At 51.4% G+C, this 23,330-nt stretch overlaps 1 protein-coding gene across 3 annotated transcripts in view; it reads right to left on the bottom strand.

Moving 5' to 3' along the window:
• Positions 1-23,330, bottom strand: part of pyroxd2 (pyridine nucleotide-disulphide oxidoreductase domain 2) — a 58,290-nt gene that overhangs the window by 19,612 nt on the left and 15,348 nt on the right. For 2 of the 3 annotated variants that reach the window (XM_038822157.1, XM_038822158.1), the window contains exons 4-10: positions 19,083-19,176; positions 15,025-15,098; positions 13,876-14,031; positions 12,662-12,815; positions 11,838-11,899; positions 7,157-7,254; positions 5,829-5,970 (exon numbers count right to left, since the gene is read on the bottom strand). In XM_038822157.1, coding sequence (XP_038678085.1) covers positions 5,829-5,970; positions 7,157-7,254; positions 11,838-11,899; positions 12,662-12,815; positions 13,876-14,031; positions 15,025-15,098; positions 19,083-19,176 — 780 coding nt within the window. The remainder of the gene's footprint in view (positions 1-5,828; positions 5,971-7,156; positions 7,255-11,837; positions 11,900-12,661; positions 12,816-13,875; positions 14,032-15,024; positions 15,099-19,082; positions 19,177-23,330) is intronic. The other variant, XM_038822159.1, reaches the window with a different exon arrangement.

Here is a 23,330-nt window from a genome sequence, read left to right on the forward strand (position 1 = left end):
GGAACTCTTAGAGTCTATGAACGCGACGACCACAAGGCTGATGGGGGCCCAGGCGACCCAAGAGGCGTCGATAAGAGAGCTGCAGCAGGAGATGACTGCAAGGGAGGAGGAGGCCACGGTCCTCGTGGGAAAGGTGGAGGTGCACGAGGCACTCCACCTGAAATGGCAGAGCCGCTTTGAGGAGCTGGACACTCGAATGAGGCGGAAGAACTTGAGGATCCTGGGCCTAGCAGAAGGCCTGGAGGGGCCTGATCTCCCGAAATATGTAGCGGAGATGCTGAGCTCCCTGATGGGAGAGGGGGCCGGTCCATCGCCTCTGGAGCTGGAAGAAGCATATCGGGTCATGGCTAGGCGGCCTAGGGCGAACGAGCCCCGAGGGCGGTGCTGGTGCGATTCCAGCGTTTCTGTGATCGGGAGAAAGTGCTGAGGTGGGCCAAGAGGGAGAAAAGCAGCAAATGGGAGAATTCGATGGTGCGGATATATCAGGACTGGAGTGCGGAGGTGGCAAAGCGGCGGGCCCGGTTTAACCGGACGAAGGCGGTGCTGCACGCAAAGAGGATCAAGTTCGGAATGCTGCAGCCAGCGCGCTTGTGGGTCACCTACAAGGACCAGCACCATTACTTTGAGACCCCAGAGGAGGCATGGACTTTTGTTCGGGAGGAAAAGCTGGACCTGAACTAGAACTTGGGAACGCCGGCGGTCGAGGCCGCCCGAGTACCCTTGACGGATCAAGTGGCCCATGTCTTTCTTAGGCCAGGTCGGAACTTGGTTAAAGTTGATGGATTGTTTGGTTTCTTTGAAACTTGTGTTATGGGGGGTTTCTTTGTTCCTTTTTGTGTGTCTCTTCCCGTTGCCAACTTCCCTTAATTATTGTTGTTGTAGGGGGGGCTTTTTTACTGTTTTTTGATCTGTTCTTTAAGGGTTATGGTTACTGTTCTGTTCGATGGAGGGTGATGGTTAAATACGTTATTATTGGGTAGTTATTTAGTTATGCAGGCATAGTTATGTATTTATGTATTTATTTGAGATTTGTTATTTATATTGTTATATTGTTAAGTTGGGGAGGCGGGACGGGGGGAGCAAGTTGGTTATGCGGGTTTTCTTTTTCTCTTTTTTCTTCCTCTCGTTTTAAGGGGGCTTTTTTATGGGCTTGGATGGGGACGGGGGTGGAATTGAAGATGGCGGGGTAGGGTGTGGCCGGGCGAAAGCGCGGGCTTTCCCCTGTTTCCCGCGCGCGGGACGGAGGAAGGGGGAGGAGAGAAGAGTGGGGTGTGGCCAGCAATGGCGGCTTTTCCCGCGCTGAAGCGGGGTCAGAGAGGGATGGCAAGGGGGGGGGGAGGCCCCTCCCCCCCCACACCGGGAGGAGTCGGAGTGTGGCAGGGGCAGCCGGGTCAGCGAAAATCAGCTGACTCTCGGGAGTACGAGGGTGGATACACCGCGGCTAGGAGGGGTCCTAGCCAGGGGGGGGGGGGGGGGGGGGGGGAGGGGGGGTTAGGGGGGGATACCGGGTTGCTGCTGGAAAGGCCGAGGACGGGAAGGGAAGAACGGGAGGAGAGAGGGGGGGGGGCCATCGCCATGGGGAATGGGTCAGAAGGGGAGGGTCGACCCGGGGCGAACAGGGGACAGGACATGGCTAATAGACAGGGGAAAGGGACAGGTCGCTCCGCGACCCGGTTGATTACTTGGAACGTGAGGGGGCTGAATGGGCCGGTCAAGAGAGCAAGGGTTTTTTCACACCTAAAGGGACTGCAGGCGGATGTGGCAATGTTGCAGGAGACTCACTTGAGAGTAGTAGACCAGGTACGCCTGAGAAGGGGGTGGGTGGGACAGGTGTTCCACTCAGGCTTGGACGCAAAGAACCGGGGGGGTGGCGATTTTGGTGGGAAAGAGGGTGTCGTTCGTGGCGGCGCAGGTAGTAGCAGATAAGGAGGGTAGGTACGTGATGGTGAAGGGTAGGCTGCAGGGAGAGAATGTGGTGCTGGTGAATGTGTATGCCCCGAATTGGGATGACGCGGGTTTTATGAGGCGCCTGTTGGGCCTCATTCCGGGTCTGGAGGCAGGGGGCCTGATCATGGGGGGGGACTTCAATACAGTGCTCGACCCTGGGCTGGACAGATCGAGTTCCAGGACGAATAGGAGGCCGGCAGCGGCAGAGGTGCTAAGGGGGTTCATGGAGCAGATGGGGGGGGTAGACCCTTGGAGATTTGGCAGGCCAAGGGCGAGGGAGTATTCTTTTTTCTCCCACGTCCACAGGGTGTACTCCAGAATAGACTTTTTTGTACTGAGCAGGGGGCTGATTTCGAGAGTGCAGGACACGGAGTACTCAGCCATTGCGATTTCGGACCATGCACCACACTGGGTAGAGGTAGAACTGGGGGAAGCACGGGACCAGCGCCCGTTGTGGCGCCTGGATGTGGGGCTGCTGGCGGACGATGAGGTGTGCGGAAGGGTCCGGAAGGGCATTGAGAGATATCTGGGCACGAACGACACGGGCGAGGTGAAGGTGGGGGTAGTCTGGGAGGCCCTGAAAGCAGTGATCAGAGGAGAGCTGATCTCCATAAGGGCACACAGAGAAAGGAAGGAGAGGCAGGAGAGGGAGAGACTGGTGGGGGAACTTATAGAAGTGGACAGGAGATATGCGGAGACACCAGAGGAGGGGCTGTTGAGGGGAGCGGCGCAGTTTACAGGCCCAGTTTGACCTACTGACCACTAGGAAGGCGGAGACGCAATGGAGAAGGGCACAGGGCGCGGTCTATGAGTACGGGGAAAAGGCGAGCAGGATGCTAGCACACCAGCTGCGCAAGCGAGATGCAGCCAGAGAGATTGGGGGAGTGAGAGAGAAGGGAGGGAACGTAGTGCAGAAGGGGCAAGAGGTGAACGGGGTCTTCAGGGATTTCTACAGGGAATTGTACCGGTCTGAGCCGCCCAGGAGGAGGGGGGGAATGGAGAACTTCCTCGATAGATTGAGGTTCCCAAAGGTCCAGGAGGAACGGGTGGAGGGGCTGGGGGCGCCGATAGAGCTGCAGGAGCTAGTTAAAGGGATAGGCCAGATGCAGGCGGGGAAGGCGCCGGGGCCGGATGGGTTCCCGGTGGAATTTTATAAGAAGTATGTGGACTTGGTGGGTCCAGTGCTGGTGCGAGCCTTCAATGAGGCGCGAGAGGGGGGGGTTCTGCCCCCGACAATGTCACAGGCCCTGATCTCCTTGATCCTGAAGCGGGACAAAGACCCTGTACAGTGCGGGTCCTACAGGCCTATCTCCCTCTTGAATGTAGATGCCAAACTGTTGGCAAAGGTCCTGGCAACCAGAATAGAGGATTGTGTGCCAGGGGTAATCCATGAGGACCAGACGGGGTTCGTAAAGGGACGACAACTTAACACAAATGTCCGGAGACTGTTGAATGTGATTATGATGCCAGCAGTGGAGGGGGAGGCTGAGATAGTGGTAGCACTGGATGCGGAGAAGGCATTCGATAGGGTGGAGTGGGAATACCTGTGGGAGACGCTGGAACGGTTTTGGGTTTGGGGAGGGATTTATCAAGTGGGTGAAGCTGCTGTATTCGGCCCCGATGGCGAGTGTGGTTACAAACGGGAGGAGGTCAGAGTATTTTGGGCTCCATCGAGGGTACCAGGCAGGGATGCCCCCTATCCCCCTTACTATTTGCATTAGCGATCGAACCGTTGGCGATGGCACTGAGGGGTTCAGGGGGGTGGAGAGGACTGACAAGGGGAGGGGAGGAACATCGGGTATCACTCTATGCGGATGATTTGTTGTTATATGTGGCGGACCCGGAAGGGGGAATGCCGGAGGTAATGGAAATACTAGCGGAGTTTGGGGACTTTTCGGGATATAAATTAAATATGGGTAAAAGTGAGGTCTTTGTGATACACCCGGGAGATCAGGGGAGGGAATTGGGCGGCTCCCCTTTAAGAGAGCAGTAAAGAGCTTCAGGTACTTGGGGGTGCAGGTGGCAAGGAACTGGGGGACCCTCCACAAGCTGAACTTTTCAAGGCTGGTGGAGCAGATGGAGGAGGAGTTCAAGAGGTGGGACATGGTACCGCTGTCGCTAGCAGGGAGGGTGCAGTCAGTCAAAATGACGGTCCTCCCGAGGTTCTTGTTTCTGTTTCAGTGCTTGCCCATCTTTCTCCCCAGGGCCTTCTTCAAGAAGGTAACTAGCAGCATTATGGGCTATGTGTGGGCACATGGCACCCCTAGAGTGAGAAGGATTTTCTTGGAACGGAGTAGGGACAGGGGAGGATTAGCGCTACCCAATCTTTCCGGATACTACTGGGCGGCGAACGCATCGATGGTGCGCAAGTGGGTGATGGAGGGGGAGGGGGCAGTTTGGAAACGTATGGAGAGGGCGTCCTGCGGCAATACAAGCCTGGGGGCGCTAGTAACAGCACCATGGCCGCTCCCCCCCACAAGGTATACCACGAGTCCGGTAGTGGCGGCCACCCTGAAAAAGTGGAGGCGACACAGGGGGGAAGTGGGGGGTCTGATGGCGGCGCCACTGAGAGGGAACCACAGATTTGTCCCGGGGAACACTGGCGGGGGATTCCAGAGCTGGCACAGGGCGGGCATCAGGCAACTGAGGGACATGTTCATAGAGGGGAGGTTTGCGAGCCTGGGAGAGCTGGAGGAGAAATTTGAGCTCCCCCCGGGGAACACGTTTAGATACCTGCAGGTGAAGGCATTTGCCAGACGACAGGTGGAAGGATTTCCCTTGCTTCCCGATAGAGGGGTGAGTGATAGGGTGCTGTCAGGGGTCTGGGTCGGAGAAGGGAAGGTCTCGGACATCTACAAAATAATGCAGGAGGTGGAGGAGGTATCGATAGAGGAGCTGAAAGACAAGTGGGAAGCGGAGCTGGGAGAGCAGATAGAAGATGGGACATGGGCGGATGCCTTAGAGAGGGTCAATTCGTCGTCGTCGTGCGCAAGGTTGGGCCTCATCCAATTTAAGGTGCTGCACAGAGCCCATATGACGGGGACTAGGATGAGTCGGTTCTTCGGGGGTGAGGACAGGTGTGTTAGGTGTTCGGGAAGCCCTGCGAACCATGTACATATGTTCTGGATGTGCCCGGCACTGGAAGAGTTCTGGGAGGGGGTGGCGGGGGACGGTATCGAGAGTGGTGGGAACCAGGGTCAAACCAGGGTGGGGGCTAGCGATTTTTGGGGTTGGGGTGGAGCCAGGAGTACAGGAGGCAGGGGAGGCCGGAATATTGGCCTTTGCGTCCTTGGTAGCTCGGAGAAGGATCTTGATTCAGTGGAGGGACACAAGGCCACCAAGTGTTAACACCTGGTTAAACGACATGGCAAGCTTCATCCAATTGGAAAGAATCAAATTCGCCCTGAGAGGGTCGGTACAGGGGTTCTTCCGGCGGTGGCAGCCCTTCCTTGACTTTCTGGATCAGAGATAGGAACTGGAGGCCGAAACAGCAGCAACCCGGGGAGAAAGGGGGGGGGAAGGGAGGGGGGGGGGATAGCAACGAAGGGAGCACGTCAGCGGGGGGTCGTGGGCAATGACTGCCCGAGGCCATCGGCAGAAAGGGAAAAACGGTTTGGTTGCTAGACTGGTAGCGCGGGGGGGGGGGGGGGGGGGGGGGGTGCGCGCGGGGGAGGGCGTGGGGAGGATTTTCCAGGGGGGATTTGTTGTGTTATAATTTAAAATGTAGTAGAGGTAAATGTTTGTATCGAAAAATTTCAATAAAAATTATTTTAAAAAAAAAAGACTCTTCTGCCAGTGGAAACAGTTTCTCCTTATTTACCCTGTCAAAACCTCTCTGGAAATGGAAATGAAATAGTCAGACCAGTAGTTGGAACACTCACCTTTTCTGTAAAGATAGAGGCTCCATGGTCTGTGGCGGCACTGGCGATAGTTTTGCAAAGTGCGCCCATTCCACCTTCCACATAACCCCAAGCCCCCTTAATCCCCTCCAGCTCCCCCATCACATGATGAAGCAGCACATACCTAAGGTGAACAAGAGAGAAGAGAACAGTTCATGGACTTCTTAACATATGACTGGTTAATTGGTGCTCAATTTGACAAATATAATTTTATTCCATATACATATATGTAGCTGGGAGAGCCTTCAGAATCCTGACACATTCTGCCACCTAATGGCTAGCACCTGCATCTGCATCGTGACAGTTGACATCATAACACAGGATAGAAAATGTTGACGTAGCAATTTGCAATTATCAATATTGTCACAAAGTGTTTTTTTTTGTATTTGTTCCTGGAATGCGAGTGGTGCTGACCAGGTCAACACATACTTCCCATCCCTAATCGCCCCCTCGAGAAGGTGGTGGGGAGCTGCCTTCTTGAACCGCTGCAGTACATGTGACGTAGGTACACCTATGGTGCAGTTAGGGAGAGTGTTGCAGATTTTGAGCCAGCGCCAGTGATATATTTCAAGTCAGGATGATGTGTGGCTTGGAGGGCGACCTGCAGCTGGTATTGTGACTGAATATTATGCCACCAGGAAGCAAGGTTTGCGAATCTGATGTGGCAACTGTGCAAGAGGAGAGGAGAAGGCTGAGAGGTGACTTAATAGAGACATATAAGATAGTCAGAGGGTTAGATAGGGTGGACAGTGAGAATCTTTTTCCTCGGATGGTGATGACCAACACGAGGGAACATAGCTTTAAATTGAGGGGTGGTAGATATAGGACAGATGTCAGAGGCAGTTTCTTTACTCAGAGAGTAGTAGGGGTGTGGAACGCCCTGCCTGCAACAGTAGTAGACTCGCCAACTTTAAGGGCATTTAAGTGGTCACTGGATAGACATATGGATGAAAATGGAATAGTGTAGGTCAGATCGGCTTCAGATGGTTTCACAGGTCGGCGCAACATCGAGGGCCGAAGGGCCCGTACTGCGCTGTAATGTTCTATGTTCTATGTTCTAAGATGTTTAGGGATTTGGGCGCTGGTGGGTTAATTGAAATTAAAAGAATGAATAGATTAAAATACTTTTTTGTTAGGTAAGAGAATCAAAGGATTTGGAGCAAGTTAGATCGTGGCGTTCTGATACAGAAAGCGATGGTCTAATTGAATGGCAGAAGAGGTCAGAAGCTTCCTCCTGTTCTCAGATCGAATTGTTCGATGCGCGAATTTAAGTCAAATTCATTTGCAACAAATAAGCAAAGGTCTCCTACCCGCTCCCTGCAGCTTGTGGACTTATCATTGCACCGATAACTCCATCCGTGGCGAGAGTGGCCTTCAGCGGTTCCGATTCAAACCAGTGATTTAGAATCTGCCAAAAATGAAACATGGACCATGAGTTGGCAAAGCACAAATATCATTAGCTAAGCCGGGAACTGCCTCTTCTGACATTCATTTCCTGTGAGACATTTAATACTGACGGACTTTGTTACTTTCTTCCATTCCACTTCCCAAAGGTGCTGATTCACACAGGAGGAATTTTAAAATCGGAGTGGAGTGTTAACAACGGAGTGGATTCTCCTCGCTACATCAAAAGCAGCTAAGTGCTTTCATTTCCTCTTTTTCACAGCAGAAAGCACTGAAGGGGGTCTCTGTTGGGGGCCTCTGATGGGAGGCCTGGGGCATGGGGGGAGGTCGGTCAGGGGCGAAGAATAGAGCGCCAGCCGAACAGCGGGATTGGCACCCCTCCAGTCTCCTGTTGCCGGCAGCAGTGACATACATGCCCCGCGCCGGTGGGAAGATGCAAATCAGTGATTTGCATCCATTTCACTGTGATTAAGGAGCTGAAAGCTCGAGTCTCCAAGCCTTCCCACCTAACCTCTGTGCACTAACCCCCACAGCGCAAAATTCTCCCGGGGAGATTTGGTGAAGGTTTTCCCAGGCATGGCCCTGACACAGTGGTGGGTTAAGGAGTTCAGTGCATAACTGAGGTGCCTCCCAAAGTCCATCGGGAGGACCCTCCCCCTACCACAAAGTAAATCCTGCCACCCCACCTGACACTACCCCTTACTGACACCCCTACCCCCAGATCAGATGGCCCTATTAGAGACCCCCATCAGACCCCTCCATCAGAGACCCCAACAGAGACCCCAACAAGTGCTTTCTGCTGTGAAAGAGGGTGAAAGCACTCAACTGCATTTAATATAGTGAGGAACTCTCAATCATAGCAAGAGTGTTAAAAGCATTGTGGTTAGCATCAAAGCAAGGCACTTGAAATGCATTCAAGCGTGATGGGAAAAATATATCAACAAAATCCACCAAGGACCTGTCTTTGGAGTAATAAAACTGTCAATCACTGGCTAAAGCAATGTATCGCCGCGTGGAAGTGATTGGAAAATGAGCATTTCAAAGGCTGTCAAGGGATTTGAAGCCCTCTGACGTGACTTAGCCTTGGAGGAAGCCTCTGACACTTGTAACAGCTGCTGCTTTAACCACTTATGTCTGAGGCTGCAGATGTTAGGGAGGGGTAAGTGAAAATGCAGCGATTTTTCACCCTACTGCCAGGACTGCTCTTCAGCTTTCAGGCAGGGGTGACTAATGGGGGCCTCTGATGGGAGGGGGTGTCTGTGATAGATTGTCTCATGAGGGTCTCTAATGGAGTGGCATACGTTGAAGGGTTCCGGATGGTCTCTGATGGGTGGTCACTGTTGGGGGTCTCTGTTGGGGAGATTGGATGGTGAAACTAGGGGATGTCATGGGGGGGGGGGGAGGGGTGTTCAGGTCACCCTCATGTGACTGAGCTGTGGGGGGGGGGGGTGATCCGTTATTCCTGTGGTGGTGGGCCCCTACTTGTCAGCGGGGTGGGACAGGATTGGCAGTAAGGGGGAGGGGGGGGGGGTTGCCAGCGGAACATCAGGCTCGGGCCATCTGCTCAAAATGATAGCCCGATACCGGGATTCCGAAGGAATGCAGCGAGCTCTCCTCCATCCATACATTAGCTTGATAAAGGAGAGGGAATAGCAACTAGGCACCAATCCTGTCATAATATACACCAGTATATCATGGTGCAGATACACACTGATGGACACACACAGGGACCAATCAACATGCACAAACACCGCAGCCAATCACCAGTTAGAATACACACACTATAAAGGCAGAGAGCACCACGGATCCCGCTCATTCTGGGTGCTGCCTCTCAGTGGAACAAGAACTCATCAAGTCTAGCACGGACTCACACCACGTGCTGAGAGAATCAACTGGTTCGGACAGGCTTAGGTCTCTAGTTTAAACTAGCATCGTTTAAACCCGCAGTTCTCGTACGTCGATTAGTTAATAGTTAGTTAATAAAATAGAGTTGAACCTTCCTCAGTGTCAGTGGTATATGTTCACCACGCAAGCCTACATCATCCAACACTTCAACTCCCAGCGGAGACCAGTCGTGAGATTCCGCTGGATGGAGCACTTAGTCTCCAGAACGGAGAATCCAGCCAAGTATGTTCATGATATTGTTAGATATACAGGCGAATGGTATTGCTTAATTAAGTGCTTTGGGCACATATAAACTGAGACACCATGACCGGTGGGTCCCATGAGGGATGGGGTGCAAGATCGCCTCCTCCGCTCCCAACCACGGAATGATATTTTTAGTTAATTAGTTAAGTTTCCATTTGACGTTTTATTCTGGTTACAGACCCCCACCAGGGGCTGTCACCCCCGTGACTTTTGTTTAATTTGTGGATGATTGTTTTATTCCAAAGAAATTAAGACTGGGACACTGCAGCCTTGAGCAGTCCCTACTCCATGTGAAACTAGATTGTGCGAGATTGCACCCACTCTTTTTAATTTCCTCAGGGAATTGCTTCTTCGGTATTGACTGCACGTGCGCCTCACTCTCCTGCTCTTTGCCCGCCTTGTTCGGAGGGGGGGGGGGGGGGGGGCGCAGGCAGAGAGGAGGGCCTCATTGTTCCTAGGTCTGAACAAGGTGGCCATTAATAGGTCCAGTTAGCGGACGATTGAGGGGGTGGTCAGCCGAACAGTCTGCCCCCTCTTCCATCACTACGTTGGTAGCCGGGCACCCCAGGGGAGGAAGCAGGCGCCCGCTACTTGCTCACTTGGGGCCTTCCTCGACTGGTGGGCTAGAGTGCGTCATTGCCGCGGGAACTCCATTTTGATTTTATTTTGTATGTTTCTTCTCAAGTTTGTTTTTGTTACAGTGGCCCATCAGAGTCTGTCACCCCTGTCTATTATTTTATTGATTTATTGTTTTGCTAAAAGAGCTTATAGGCATAAAAGAGCATATGGGCTGCACGCTAACACAGTGGCTAGCACTGTTGCTTCACAGCGCCAGGGTCCAATGTTCGATTCCTGCATAGGTCTGTCTGTCCGAAGTCTGCACGTTCTCCCCCTGTCTCCTCCGGGTGCTCCGATTTCCTCCCACAAGTCTCAAGGACGTGCTTATTAGACGAATTGGACATTTAGAATTCTCTCTCCGTGTACCCGAACAGGCGGCGGAATGTGGCAACTAGGGGATTTTCACAGTAACTTCATTGCAGTGTTAACGCGAGCCTACTTGTGATAATAATAAATATGTGGCCTTGAGGAACCCGTATTGCACACACAGACAGTGGGAGATTACACCCTCTTTTTAATTTTCGAAAGGAATTGTTCCTTACATTTTGGCTGCCTTTCACTCCATGCTCCTGATCTTTAGCCACCCAATGTGGAGGAGGACAAGGAGGGGGAAGGAGCTCCTCGCTAGCCTGCTGCTGTCCCTGGCCAAGGTGACCTTTAACAGACCCTGACAGCGGGCAGTCGAGGTGGTTGCCCAGCATGACTGTCTGCCTCGCTTCCACGGCTACGTTCATGGCCAGGTGGTATTTGGAGTGGGAAAACGCAGTGTCCACTGACAGGCTTGAGGCCTTCCGTGACCGATGGATCTGCAGGGGCTAGCGTGCATCAACAGCCCCCAAAAATAACATTTTAATTTGATTTGTTAAAATCTTTATACCAAGGTACCCTCCCGCTCCACCTCCTCCCTGCTTCCCAACAGCTAATGCTCTCAGAGGTAATGATTGCGGGTGAGTATAAGAACATAAGAACATAAGAACTAGGAGCAGGAGTCGGCCATCTGGCCCCTCGAGCCTGCTCCGCTATTCAATGAGATCATGGCTGATCTTTTGTGGACTCAGCTCCACTTTCCAGCCCGAACACCATAACCCTTAATCCCTTTATTCTTCAAAAAATGATCTATCTTTATCTTAAAAACATGTAATGAAGGTGCCTCAACTGCTTCACTGGGCAAGGAATTCCATAGATTCACAACCCTTTGAGTGAAGAAGTTCCTCCTAAACTCAGTCCTAAATCTACTTCCCCTTATTTTGAGGCTATGCCCCCTAGTTCTGCTTTCACCCGTCAGTGGAAACAACCTGCCTGCATCTATCATATCTATTCCCTTCATAATTTTATATGTTTCTATAAGATCCCCCCTCATCCTTCTAAATTCCAATGAGTACAGTCCCAGTCTACTCAACCTCTCCTCGTAATCCAACCTCTTCAACTCTGGGATTAACCTAGTGAATCTCCTCTGCACACCCTCCAGCGCCAGTACGTCCTTTCTCAGGTAAGGAGACCAAAACTGAACACAATACTCCAGGTGTGGCAGGGCAGGTTATCCCTTTGCTCAGAGTCAAGAACCCATCTGTACAGTTTGCACTGTTGCTTCGTGAGAGGAGCAGCCCAAAGTTCCTTCCCCTGATCACTGTCCATCGTGACCCCAGGATGGTGGGGTCCACCTTACGGTTGGCCACTGTCATCTCTTCTTGTGCCTTGTCCAAACAGCTATGAGAATCTTTCTCCCCAAGCACAGAATGGGTGGCAGTGGGGAAACGAACCCCAGACTCAGTGCGTGGTGTAACCTCAAAGCAGCAATTTCACAAGAGAATGTTAACTCACTTTTGATAGCGGGGCGGTCAGTAATTCGTAGAACTGTGGGATGTATTTCCCCAGCTTCAAACCTGTGAAGATAAGAAGTGAAATCAATAATTATATATGAACATGGGAACCAGGAGTTGGCCATTCGGCCCCTTGCGCCCACCTGACTGCATATAGTAAGATCATGACTGATCTTCAACATCAGCCCCACTACCTTGCCCAGAATCCTGATCCCTCGATTCCCCGAGCGTTCTGCCGATCTCAGCCTCGAATATACTCAGTGACTGAGCAGTCACAGCCCTCTGGGGGCAAAAAGCCTCTCAGGACCCACCCTGTCAAGACCACTCAGAAACCTAGATGTTTCAATGAGGTCCTCTCTCATTCTTCTAAACTCCAGAGAGTAAAGGCCCGTTCTACTCGATCGTCCCTCATAGTATTATCCTTTCAACCCAGGAATCAATCGAATGAGTCTTTGTTGTGCTGCTAACTCAAGTCCTGACATTGTGTTCAGCATGTGAGAAGGATTTCGTCATGGGGCAAGGTCTCTTGGGGTTCCAGCCCTCTGCTGAGGGCCCTACCTGAGCGAGTGTCATGAAATGGAGGTGGCGGCCATCTTTTAAAGCCCCATCTCTTCTGCGGTCGAGATCACAAAAATTAATGTTCAGAATTGTGATTTATTTTCTGCTTTCACACTCAAACCAAGACCAAAAGCAACTTAACTGTTTGGTCCAGTCATTGGTGTGAGGAGTGACTACACTTCAAAAAGTAATCCACCAGCCGCAAAGCATGTTGGGATCGCTCAGGGCTGTGAAGGATGCTGTGCAAATGCAGCTTTTCCCGTTTACCTGTCTTTAAGAGGGGTTTCACGGTACGTAACGATCGTATCCTCTCCCTCAGGGAGCTACTGGTTAGTGATGGAATATCCACAGGTACTGCATCCAGAAGAGGGTCAACAGCCGTGGCCATGCGATTGATGAAGGCCTCATACTCAGCGTAGGCCTGGCAAGTAAAGCACAATCGCACTTGGATTACAGAAAGCCCGGAACAAGGCCATTCAGATCATTTCAACAGCATTGAACCTCCTGTGGAGAAACTGCGCATAAACACTCCCCTTGCTCCCTGAGGATTATCAAACTGAATCCATGGTATCTGCCCACCTTCACAGGTCCACTACTCAACCCTGGCCTACTGTCCTGCATAAGACATCCTCCAGCCTTCTTCTTTATGACCGCACAGCGCAGGAGCCATTGTGTCCAAAAATGCATTTGGCCATCTCATTCTCAGCTGCCCAGATGACCACTGGTCATAGGAAGTGGTTGAGGAAATAAAAGACGAGTGTGGAGGGACTTGGTAGTTCAAAAGAAAGAACAATTTTTTATTTATAAAGCATCTTTCATGGTCTCAACCAAATACTTCTTTAGCGCAAGACACATGGCAGCCATTTTGAGCACAAACAGCAATGTGATCATGACCATATCGTATATTTCAGTTGTTGGTTGAGGGATGGGGCGGCGTGGGTGGCACAGTGGTTAGCACTGCTGCCTCACAGCTCCAGGGACCCGGGTTCGATTCCGGCCTTGGGTGACTGTCTGTGCGGAGTTTGCACTTCCTCCCCGTGTCTGCGTGGGTTTCCTCCGGCTGCTCCGCTTTCCTCCCACAGTCCAGAAATGTGCAGGTTAGGTGGATTGGCCATGCTAAATTGCCCCCGAGTGTCCATGGATGCGCAGGTTAGCTGGGGGAAGGGGAATATGGCGGGTCAGTGGGCCTGGGTAGGGTGCTCTTTCAGAGGGTCGGTGCAGACCAGATGGGCCGAATGGCCTCCTTCCGCACTGTAGGAATTCTGTGATGTCCCACCGGCAGCACATGGGAATTCTCATTGACAGCTGGGAGGCCGGAGAATCCCACCCCATATTCCAATTCTTGGAAACTCCAGGACAATTCTAAAGGGGTTGACAACCCTCTCGAGCCCTTTTGTGGGGGAATGACTTGCAAAAGGTAAAGAAACGGTGAAAAAAAGGTGAGACAGAGGTCAAATAAATCTCCAGTCATTTTCAGTTACCTGTGCATCTTTCACTGAGAACTGTGCAATTTGTTTTTGGGTTTCTTCCATGTTATTGCCCAACAGGAGGGACCGAGGTGGTTTCCCTCCAACCCCATCTTCCAACATGGGTGTGAAGGAAGATGGGTTCCGTAGGTATATCTTTAGTCCGTGTTTCTGTCACAGGAAAATAATATAAACAATAAATTAATGGCCCAATTCAACAGGTTTAATGAAGACATTATTGTGGGATTTTTTGAAAAGGGGGATAAGTGAAGAATATAGTGATATGGTCAGGGTACGGAAAGGGAAGAGTGATGGTGCTATTGGCCCACAGGGTCAGGACGGCCCTTGGAGACTCTCCCGCCTTCAACATAGTGAAGTTAGGGTCGGGAATAGGTGGTGGATACAGATTCGACCGTAACTTTCAAGAAGTAATTGGATCAATGCTTGAAGCAGAAGCATTTGCAGACGAAGGAGAAACAGTAAAGGGGGAATCGATAGCTCGTTAAAAGAGTTTGCACAGATGCGATGGGCCAGATTGTCCCATTCTGTGAAACAAATGCAAAAGGAAATGCGTACAGGACGACAGGCTTTGGGAAAAGGAGCTCAGGGTGGTGAGGTTGCAGGAACAGCCAACATATTAAATACGTTTTTCAGTTCGATATTTCCAACTTGCATTTCCATCGCACCTTTGCTGTAGTTGTCCATCGTAATCCACTTCACCAGAGCGTTATCAGACAAAGTCATTGGGCGGAATTCTCCGCTCCCCACATGGTGTGGGAGAATCGTGGGAGGGCCTACCGACATTTGTTACGCCCCCTGGCGCCCCCAGCGATCACCCCCACCCCCCCCCCCCCCCCCCCCCCCCCCCCCCCGGCTCGGAAAAATGGCCGCTCGCTGTTTTTCACGGCGAACGGCGATTCTCCGAGCCCGATGGGCCGAGCGGCCGGCCCTTCACGCCCGTTTCCATCTAAGAGGTGCCTAGACTAAAATGCTAATCCTCGGGCCCCAACTGTGTGGACTTTGGCTGCGATCAACCGACTGGACATAGATCAGCAACTGATCGGCGTCTGTACAACGGCTCCAGATTATGCCATTCCCCATCGAGCAATTATTAAAACTTTATATTAATTTAAATGATAGTTTTAAAAGTGAAAGTTGCCTCACCTTCAGCTCCAACTCTTTGCAGATCTGAGGTCTCAGCAAACTGAGCACGTAAGAGGCTCGTGAAAACTTAAAACCTGCAGCATTAAAAGGCACAGCTTCAGCTACACAAGCAGCATTAAACCTGCAGCATTAAAAGGCACAGCTTCAGCTACACAAGCAGCATAGAACCTGCAGCATAAAACCTGCAGCATTAAACCTGCAGCATTAAAAGGCACAGCTTCAGCTACACAAGCAGCATTAAACCCGCAGCATTAAAAGGCACAGCTTCAGCTACACAAGCAGCATAGATTTCAAAAGGGGCTCTCAATTCAGGCTACGCGAGTGCAGCACGACATGCCCCGCCTAACCTGAACAAAATGGTTCCTGTATTTAAATATCACTGAACTTAAAAATACCTAATCCTTCCAAATAACATAACCCAAACTCCAGACCTTGGCTGCACAAATTGGCCCTCAAAGGGCAGATGGGTGCGATCTAACCGAATTGCGGCAGGGTCCCGTGTCGAGCGCGTTTAGCCAGGTGTTTCCCGGCACTCACAGCACCAAGAGAGACCGCGCTACCTAACGGGACTTTGTAGCCATCCGGCCTCAGTGGGGACGCTCGCCAAGGCCACGCTTAATCCCATTTCCTGTACTGAGGAGCTCCGCTCACCAGAACTCCTCCGTGCAGGAGACGATCGGGGTTTTTAAATGCCATCCCGATCTCTTGACCCCCCGTTCCCCATCCCCCGACAGCCTCCGAAAGCCCAAACTCACATATAAGGGAGTCATCGGGGGCCCCCACGCCCCACCTCACACGGATAGGGCCCGATCCCCAGCATGGGCAAAACACCAGCCTGGCACCCAGGTGGCACAGCCAGATTCTACCCTACCCCGAGGTCAATCACCTGGGGGCCTCCAATCCCTTGGGACACCCCCCCCCCCCCCCCCCCACAAGTGCCGTTCCATTTGTGGGGACCAGTATTAAACGCCGCTCATCTAGGGTCTCCGAGGCAAAGGGAGATCCCAGGACCTCGGTAGATCGGGCGAGTGATTTTACAAATAGTGATCCCGCGAACAATGGCCGGGATTCAGATCTCCAGGCATCTACTGGCCGTGCCACGTCCCCGTTTGGAGGGTGGATCACGCCAAATATCTTTTTCTTATTTACATTTAGCGGCAATTGTTAATTTTAAATCTGAGATTGATAAGATTTTTCTTAACCCAAGGTTATGGGGGCAAAGCTGATTATATGAAGTTGGGACCATAACAAATAGAGGCAGGTGTAGCCTATAGGGGCCCCTCGAACCTGATCTGCCAGTCAGTCCTAAACAGCCAAGCTCCTCAGCCTCAGACCAAAACTGCACACCGTTCTCCAGGTGTAGCCTCAGCAAGTCCTGTATAATTGCGACAGGACTTATTGCTGTCAATTCCAAACACTCTTGCAATAAATGGCTAACATATTTTCTGCCCCATCGTTTAAGTCGTTAATGAGTTTCTAGCACAATTTCTGTAGAACACCACCAGTTACGCCCTGCCCATGTCCCCTATTTTCTGTATCCTGCCACTCAGCAAATTTCCCAATAGGGTCAATAATTTGCCTTCAATTCCACGCGCATATTCAGTGGGATCAATTCATTGGATGAAATGAAAATGAAAATCGCTTATTGTCACGAGTAGGCTTCAATGAAGTTACTGTGAAAAGCCCCTAGTCGCCACATTCCGGCGCCTGTCCGGGGAGGCTGGTACGGGAATCGAACCGTGCTGCTGGCCTGCTTGGTCTGCTTTAAAAGCCAGCAGTTTAGCCGAGTGAGCTAAACCAGCCCCTTAACCTGATGATTAATCGGATGAACAGCGCTTTGAGAGATCCATTCCATCGGCAGGTAGCTGGACTTTTGGAACATATTAATTTGCTGGTTACTTTACTAGTCTGACTTGTCTGTTACTCAATCACATTTCCCCAAACTAGGTCAGTTGTTAAAAGCTATCTGCTACAATTCTGGATTTCAGCTCCCAGCATTCCTGTGCACTGACCTGGCTATGAAGAGCTCCCTCTGATGGAGATGCGTGCAATTACATACGGAAAGAGGAAAATGCCAGGGGGCGGGGGGAAACACAGCAGGTCTGGCAGCATCTGTGGGGATGGTTCGGGGGCGGGGGTGGAGAGGTGGGAAGAGGGAGTTGGGAGAAAAAAACCGGATTTAAAAAAGGAGTCGAGATGGAGGAGAGAGTTCATGGTCTGAGGTTGCCGAACACAATGTTAAGTCAAAACGTTAACTCCGTTTCTCTGCAGCTGCTGGGCTTGGTGTTTTATCTCGCATTCGCAATCTTCTGTTTTTATTTCAATGTGCAATTATGGACTTCATGGAAAGAATGAAGCTGCATTTATATAGCACCTTTTAAACTTCAGGGGGTCCCAAATAGTTTCATAGCCAATAAAGAATTGTTAAAGTGCGGTCATTGCTGTTAAATAGAAAACACAACAATTAATTTATGCATAAGTTCCTAAAAGCAGCAGTGTGATCATGACCAGTTTCAGTGATCTGGTTGAAGTATAATTAGTGACATCATTCCATTCTGCCCTGCAGGAGAGTATTAAACAGAAAACACTGGACAATCTCAAACCCTGATCTTGAGTCAGTGGCATTGGCTCATTTTTCTATCCCATCCCCAGCCCCCAGACATCAGGCTTGGCAACTGAATAACCTGCCGGTGATCGCTGGCTAGTCCCACACGTGTAAAATGGTCACTTAGCAAATGTCCTGGAGGACTTCTGCAGGGAGATGAACTGAAGGCAAGAAAAGGATGGGGGAAATAAAAGAGCAAAACCATTTTGTATCTCAATTGGCCAGGTAGCAAAGAGCCCCCAGGGAGGGAGGTACCACATTCTGCATTCAGGAATCTCCCAGTGCTCAGTGGTAAGGATGAGTACATGGAATGAGTACATCCGAAACGCCGTCATTGAGGAGCATGCCGTACGCCTTTGGGACGTCCTCAGGACGTCACCTGAAGGCCCTCCCCTGATGCTCCGCCCCCAATGGGCTGAGTTACTAACAGCCCAGGGGACGTGTGGTGTCAGCTGTCAGGAACCTTATGTGGCGGCTGCGACCACAGACGGGCGGGAGCCGTGCTCCTGGCTGGGAGGGGGGGGGGCTTCGGCGAGGGCTGGGGGGGACTGGTGGGGGGTTTCCAGGGGGGTGGCCAGGGGATGTCCGGGGGGCACTATCTGGCAGGTCAGGCCCGCTCACGGCCAGAGCCATGTTGTACGTCGTGACCGCTGCAGGTAGGCACCGTGCGCAAGCGTGGCCACGGACCCGGCCATTCTCCTGACATTTTTATCGTGGGAGCCAGTGGCCATTTTATATGGCGTGGCTGCAACACCCTCACCGGTCGGACGATCAGTGCTGGGATGGGGTCGATTTTTTGGGGGTAAAATGCCACAAACCCTCCAGACCTAGCCTGACATTCGGAGAATCCAGCCCCCTGTCTTCAGATGTTCCCTCTCAGATGGATCTATAAGGATAGACAGCAGCGTTGCAAAGATGAGGAAGGGAGTTATCCCGGTGCCCTGCTGCTATCTAACTCTCAACGACCAATACAAATAAAAACAGATTCTCTGGTCCTTGATGTTTGTGGGACAAATTGCCTGCCACCTTTCCTACATTACAACAACTTCACAACTACTTAATCTGCCGAAAAATGCTTTGGGACATCTGTTGATTATGAAAGGCACTATATAAATGCAAGTCTTTGATGAATGTGGCAAGTCTGTACGTGAAAAGGTTTCTCCACAACATTGTTAGGATGAGAATTTCAGGATTTTGACCGACTGGCTGTGAGGTTGAGGTGAGATATTTCTAAGTCAGGATGTTTTGTGACTGGGGGGGTGCATTCAGGTGGTGGTGTCCCCTGTGTACCTGCTTCCCTTGTCCATCTAGATGGCAGAGGGCAGAGGTCTGGGAGCAGAGAAGCCTTGGCTCAATGTTTTCTCGGCTGGAGTGCAGTCTGCAAGGCTCGACAGATATTCTTACTGAAACCCGAGGAACCTCTTGTACCTGGCCTGACTGCGTCTGCTCCTACCTGGAATGAGTTCCTCCGTGACAGCGGCCCCACCAATCACATGACGCTTCTCTAACACGGCAGTGTTGACTCCAGACCTCTGGAGGTACGCGGCCTGCGAGAGACAAGGCAACAGTCAAAACTTCCAAGCCTTCGGGCTTCCAGTCCCCAAGATCAAATTTGAAGACATGCTTTTTAAAACATTCTTTAAAAATATTGCACGGACATCAAATTAGTGAGGGAGTGCAAGAGGGGCAGCAGGGACCCACAGGCCAGTGCGGCCCTCCTGAGGCCACTTTGTGAATCCCAGGGAGAGAGGTACATAGATACATAGAAGGTAGGAGCAGGAGGAGGCCTTTTGGCCCTTCGAGCCTGCTCTGCCATTCATCACGATCATGGCTGATCATCCAACTCAATAGCCTAATCCTGCTTTCTCCCCATAGCCTTTGATCCCATTCTCCTCAAGTGCTATATCCAGCCGCCTCTTGAATATATTCAAAGTTTTAGCATCAACTACTTCCTGTGGCAATGAATTCCACAGGCTCACCACTCTTTGTGTGAAGAAGTGACTCCTTATCTCTGTCCGAAATGGTTTACCCTGAATCCTCAGGCTGTGACCCCTGGTTCTGGACAGACCGATCATTACATCTTCCCTGCATCTACCCTTTCTAGTCCTGTTAGAATTTTATAAGTCTCTATGAGATCCCCCCTTATTCTTCTGAACTCCAGCGAGAACAATCCCAAACTAGTCAATCTCTCATCATATGACAGTCCCACCATCCCTGGAATCAGTCTGGTAAACCTTCGCTGCGCTCCCTCGAGAGCAAGAACATCCTTCCTCAGAGAAGGAGACCATAAATGCACACAATACTCCAGGTGTGGCCTCACCAAGGCCCTGTACAATTGCAGCAACACATCCCTGCTTCGATACTCAAAACCTCTCGTAATGAAGGCCAACATACCATTAGCCTTCTTTACCGCCTGCTGCACCTGCATGCTTACCTTCAGCGAATGGTGCACAAGGACACTCAGGTCCCACTGCACACTCCCCTCTCCCAATTTACAACCATTCAGGTAGTAATCTACCTTCCTGTTTTTGCTTCCAAAGTGAATAACCTCACACTTATCCAAATTATACTGCATCTGCCATTGATTTGCCCACTCGCCCAACCTGTCCAGATCATGCTGTAGGATCCCTGCATACTCGTCACAATTCACCCTCCCACCTAACTTGGTATCATCTGCAAACTTTGAGATGTTACATTTTGTTCCCTCATCCAAATCATTAATATATATTGTGAATGGCTGGGGTCCCAGCACCGATCCCTGTGGTACCCCACTAGTTACTGCCTGCCAATTTGAAAAGGACCCATTAATCCCTACTTTTCTAAACGTGAAACAGCGACGCCCCTCCCCCCTCAAGAGTAAGAAAGCAGCTTTGCAGATGTCTGAATAAAACCTGTGACCTAAAGAACAGATGGTGGGTGGAGAAAGCGCGGGAGATCCAGCAGTTAGTTGACAACCATGACGCGCATGGTTTCTTTAGCGCATTCAAGACAGCCCAAGCATCAAGGCCCCATCCCACTGCTGGCCAGGAACTGAGCGGTGTTCATCAAGAATAGGGAGGCCATCAACGCCTGTTGGAAAGAGCACTTTGACGCCCTCATTACCAGAGTGTCCTCGAATCCGTCCGGCAGCAAGCTACTTCCCCCCCCCCCCCCCCCCCCCCCCATCTCAACACAACCCCAACACGAGGTAGGAAAGGCCATCCCACGGCTAAAGAACATTGGGGCATTAAGAGCTGGTGGAATCTCCGCCAAAGCACCAAAACATGGTGAAGAAGCAAAACTGATGTGGATTAATGGCCTCACTTCCCTTATCAGGAAGGAGGATGCCAGGAGATCTCAGAGACATATCATGAAAGGTGACAAGTCTGACTGCAGTAACTACAGAGGAATTTCCCTGCTGTTGGCCGCTGGGAAGGTCAATGCAGGAGTCCTCCTTATTCGCCTGCTCCTTGTGGCTGAAGAGCTCCTCTCACTGTCACAATGCAGATTCCGCTCGCTAAGGGGGACAGCGGACACGATCTTCACTGCACGGCAATCACAAGTGAAATGCAGGGAACATGAACCCTTGTATATTGCCTTTTTTGACCTTACAAAGGCCTTCGACACTGTGAACCACAAGGCATTATGGAGCGGCCTCCTCCATTTTGGCTGCCCCCAAAAGTTTGTCACCATCCTGTGCCTGCTCCACGGTGACATGTAGACCGTGATCCTGACCAATGGATCCACCACAAACCCAATTCACGTCCGGATTGGGGTCAAGCAAGGCTGTGTCATCACAACCATCTCAATCTTCCTTGCTGTAATTCTCCATCTCACCCTCAGCAAGCTCCTCACTGGAGTGGAGCTAAACTACAGATGAAATGTGAATCTGTTCAACCTCCACCACCTACAGGCCAGATCTAGGGTCATTCCATCCTCTGTCATTGAACTACAGCTTGCAGACGATGCTTGCATCTGCGCACACTGGAGACCAGGCTCTGGGTCATCATCAACACGATTATCAAGGTGTAAGAGGGCATGGGCCTTACACTAAACATCCATAAGGCAAAGGTCATCTAGCAACCTGCTCCGCCACACAGCACTGACCACCTCGGATACCATGGACCACTTTGTTTAACTTAGGAGCCGAATGTCAACAAGGATAAACAGCAACATCTTCGGCTGCCTGAGGAAGAGAGTGTTTGTTTGAACAGCAGGACCTCAGACCTAGCACCAAGCTCATGGTCTACAGCGCAGTAGCAATACCCCCCCCCCCCCCCTATCTGACTCAGAGACGTAGGGTATGTACAGCAGGCACCTCAAAACCCTGGAGACGTGTTATCAGCGCAACCTCCGCAAGGTCCTGCAAATCCATTGGCAGGAGAAAGACGCCAACCAACATCAGTGTTCTTGCCAAGGCCAACATCCACATCATTGAAGCAGCTCCTCGGGATGGGCCACATCACCCGCGTGCCTGACACGGGACTCCCGAAACAAACCCTCCACACAGAGCTTCGACACAGCAAGGCCCAGGAGGGCAGAGAAACTCTCCAAGGACACCTTCAAAGCCTCCTTGAAAAAGTGCAACATTCTCTCCGACACCTGGGAATCCCTGGCCCAGGACTGCCCGAAGCGGAGGAAAAGCAAGTGAGAAGGAGCTGAACACCCTGAGGTCCATCGGCGAGGACAAGCGGAAGCCAAGTGTTAACGGTGAACGCAGCGCGTGGCCACCAGGGCACCCCACCCACCCACTCCTCTAACCACCGTCAGCCCCACCGCTGACAGACACCGTAGGTCACGCATTGGACTCCTCAATCACCTGAGAACTCATTTTTGTTGTGGAAGCAAGTCACCCAGTATGGCCAGGATTAACTGCCCAATTCAACTGGCAGGATCTTGTAGTCCTGCAGAAGGCGACCCCCTCCGCCCCCCCCCCCCCACCCCACCGCGCCCCCCCAACCGTGGCACGGCCAGCGAGCAATGCAAATGGCCATCGACATCAGTGGGACTGGAAGATCCCGACGGTGGTGTTGTGATACTGTCGCTGAATAGTAATCCAGAGACCCAGAGTCGGGCTCTGAAGACCACGGTTCCAATCCCACCACAACAGATGGTGAAATTTGAATCCAATAAAAAAATTCTCGAACGAAAGGCCTCAAGGTGACCATGAAACGGTTGCTGGTTATTGTAAAAACCCGTCTGATTGGCGAATGTCCTTTCGGGAAGGAATCTGGCCTGCAAGTGGCCCAGGTCCACCCTAAAGTAGTTGACTCTTGAATGTCCTCTGAAATGGCCGAGCAAGGCACTCGGTTCAGGGGCAGTTAGGGATGGGCACCAATACCGGACCAGCCAGCTACACACACAGTATATGAATGAATTAATTAAAAACTCAATGGAGGGGTTCAGATAGAAATTTCATTGAAGGTTTGAGCACAGGGCGATAAAGACATAATAACAAATCAAGGGACTTCCAGTGGCGACCATGAGGGAGTAGGTCACACACTTGGTGGCTCCCGCTCTGGCTAGACATTCGGACCTTTCCCCCCGACTTTGTTTGCGCTTTTAAGCGCTGGATTTGAAGAAACAGTGAACAAGTGTTCGGTGTGTATATATTGGTTTATGGAACACAGCCCAAAGAGATCGAAAGGGAAGAAACAAAAGTCAGGCTCGAGCTGGGTGTTGGCTGCAGCAGGGGACAAGATGGCCGGTGTCCAGACCCCTG

This window comes from Scyliorhinus canicula, chromosome 16 (assembly GCF_902713615.1).
Source record: "Scyliorhinus canicula chromosome 16, sScyCan1.1, whole genome shotgun sequence".
NCBI classification, from domain to species: domain Eukaryota; kingdom Metazoa; phylum Chordata; class Chondrichthyes; order Carcharhiniformes; family Scyliorhinidae; genus Scyliorhinus; species Scyliorhinus canicula.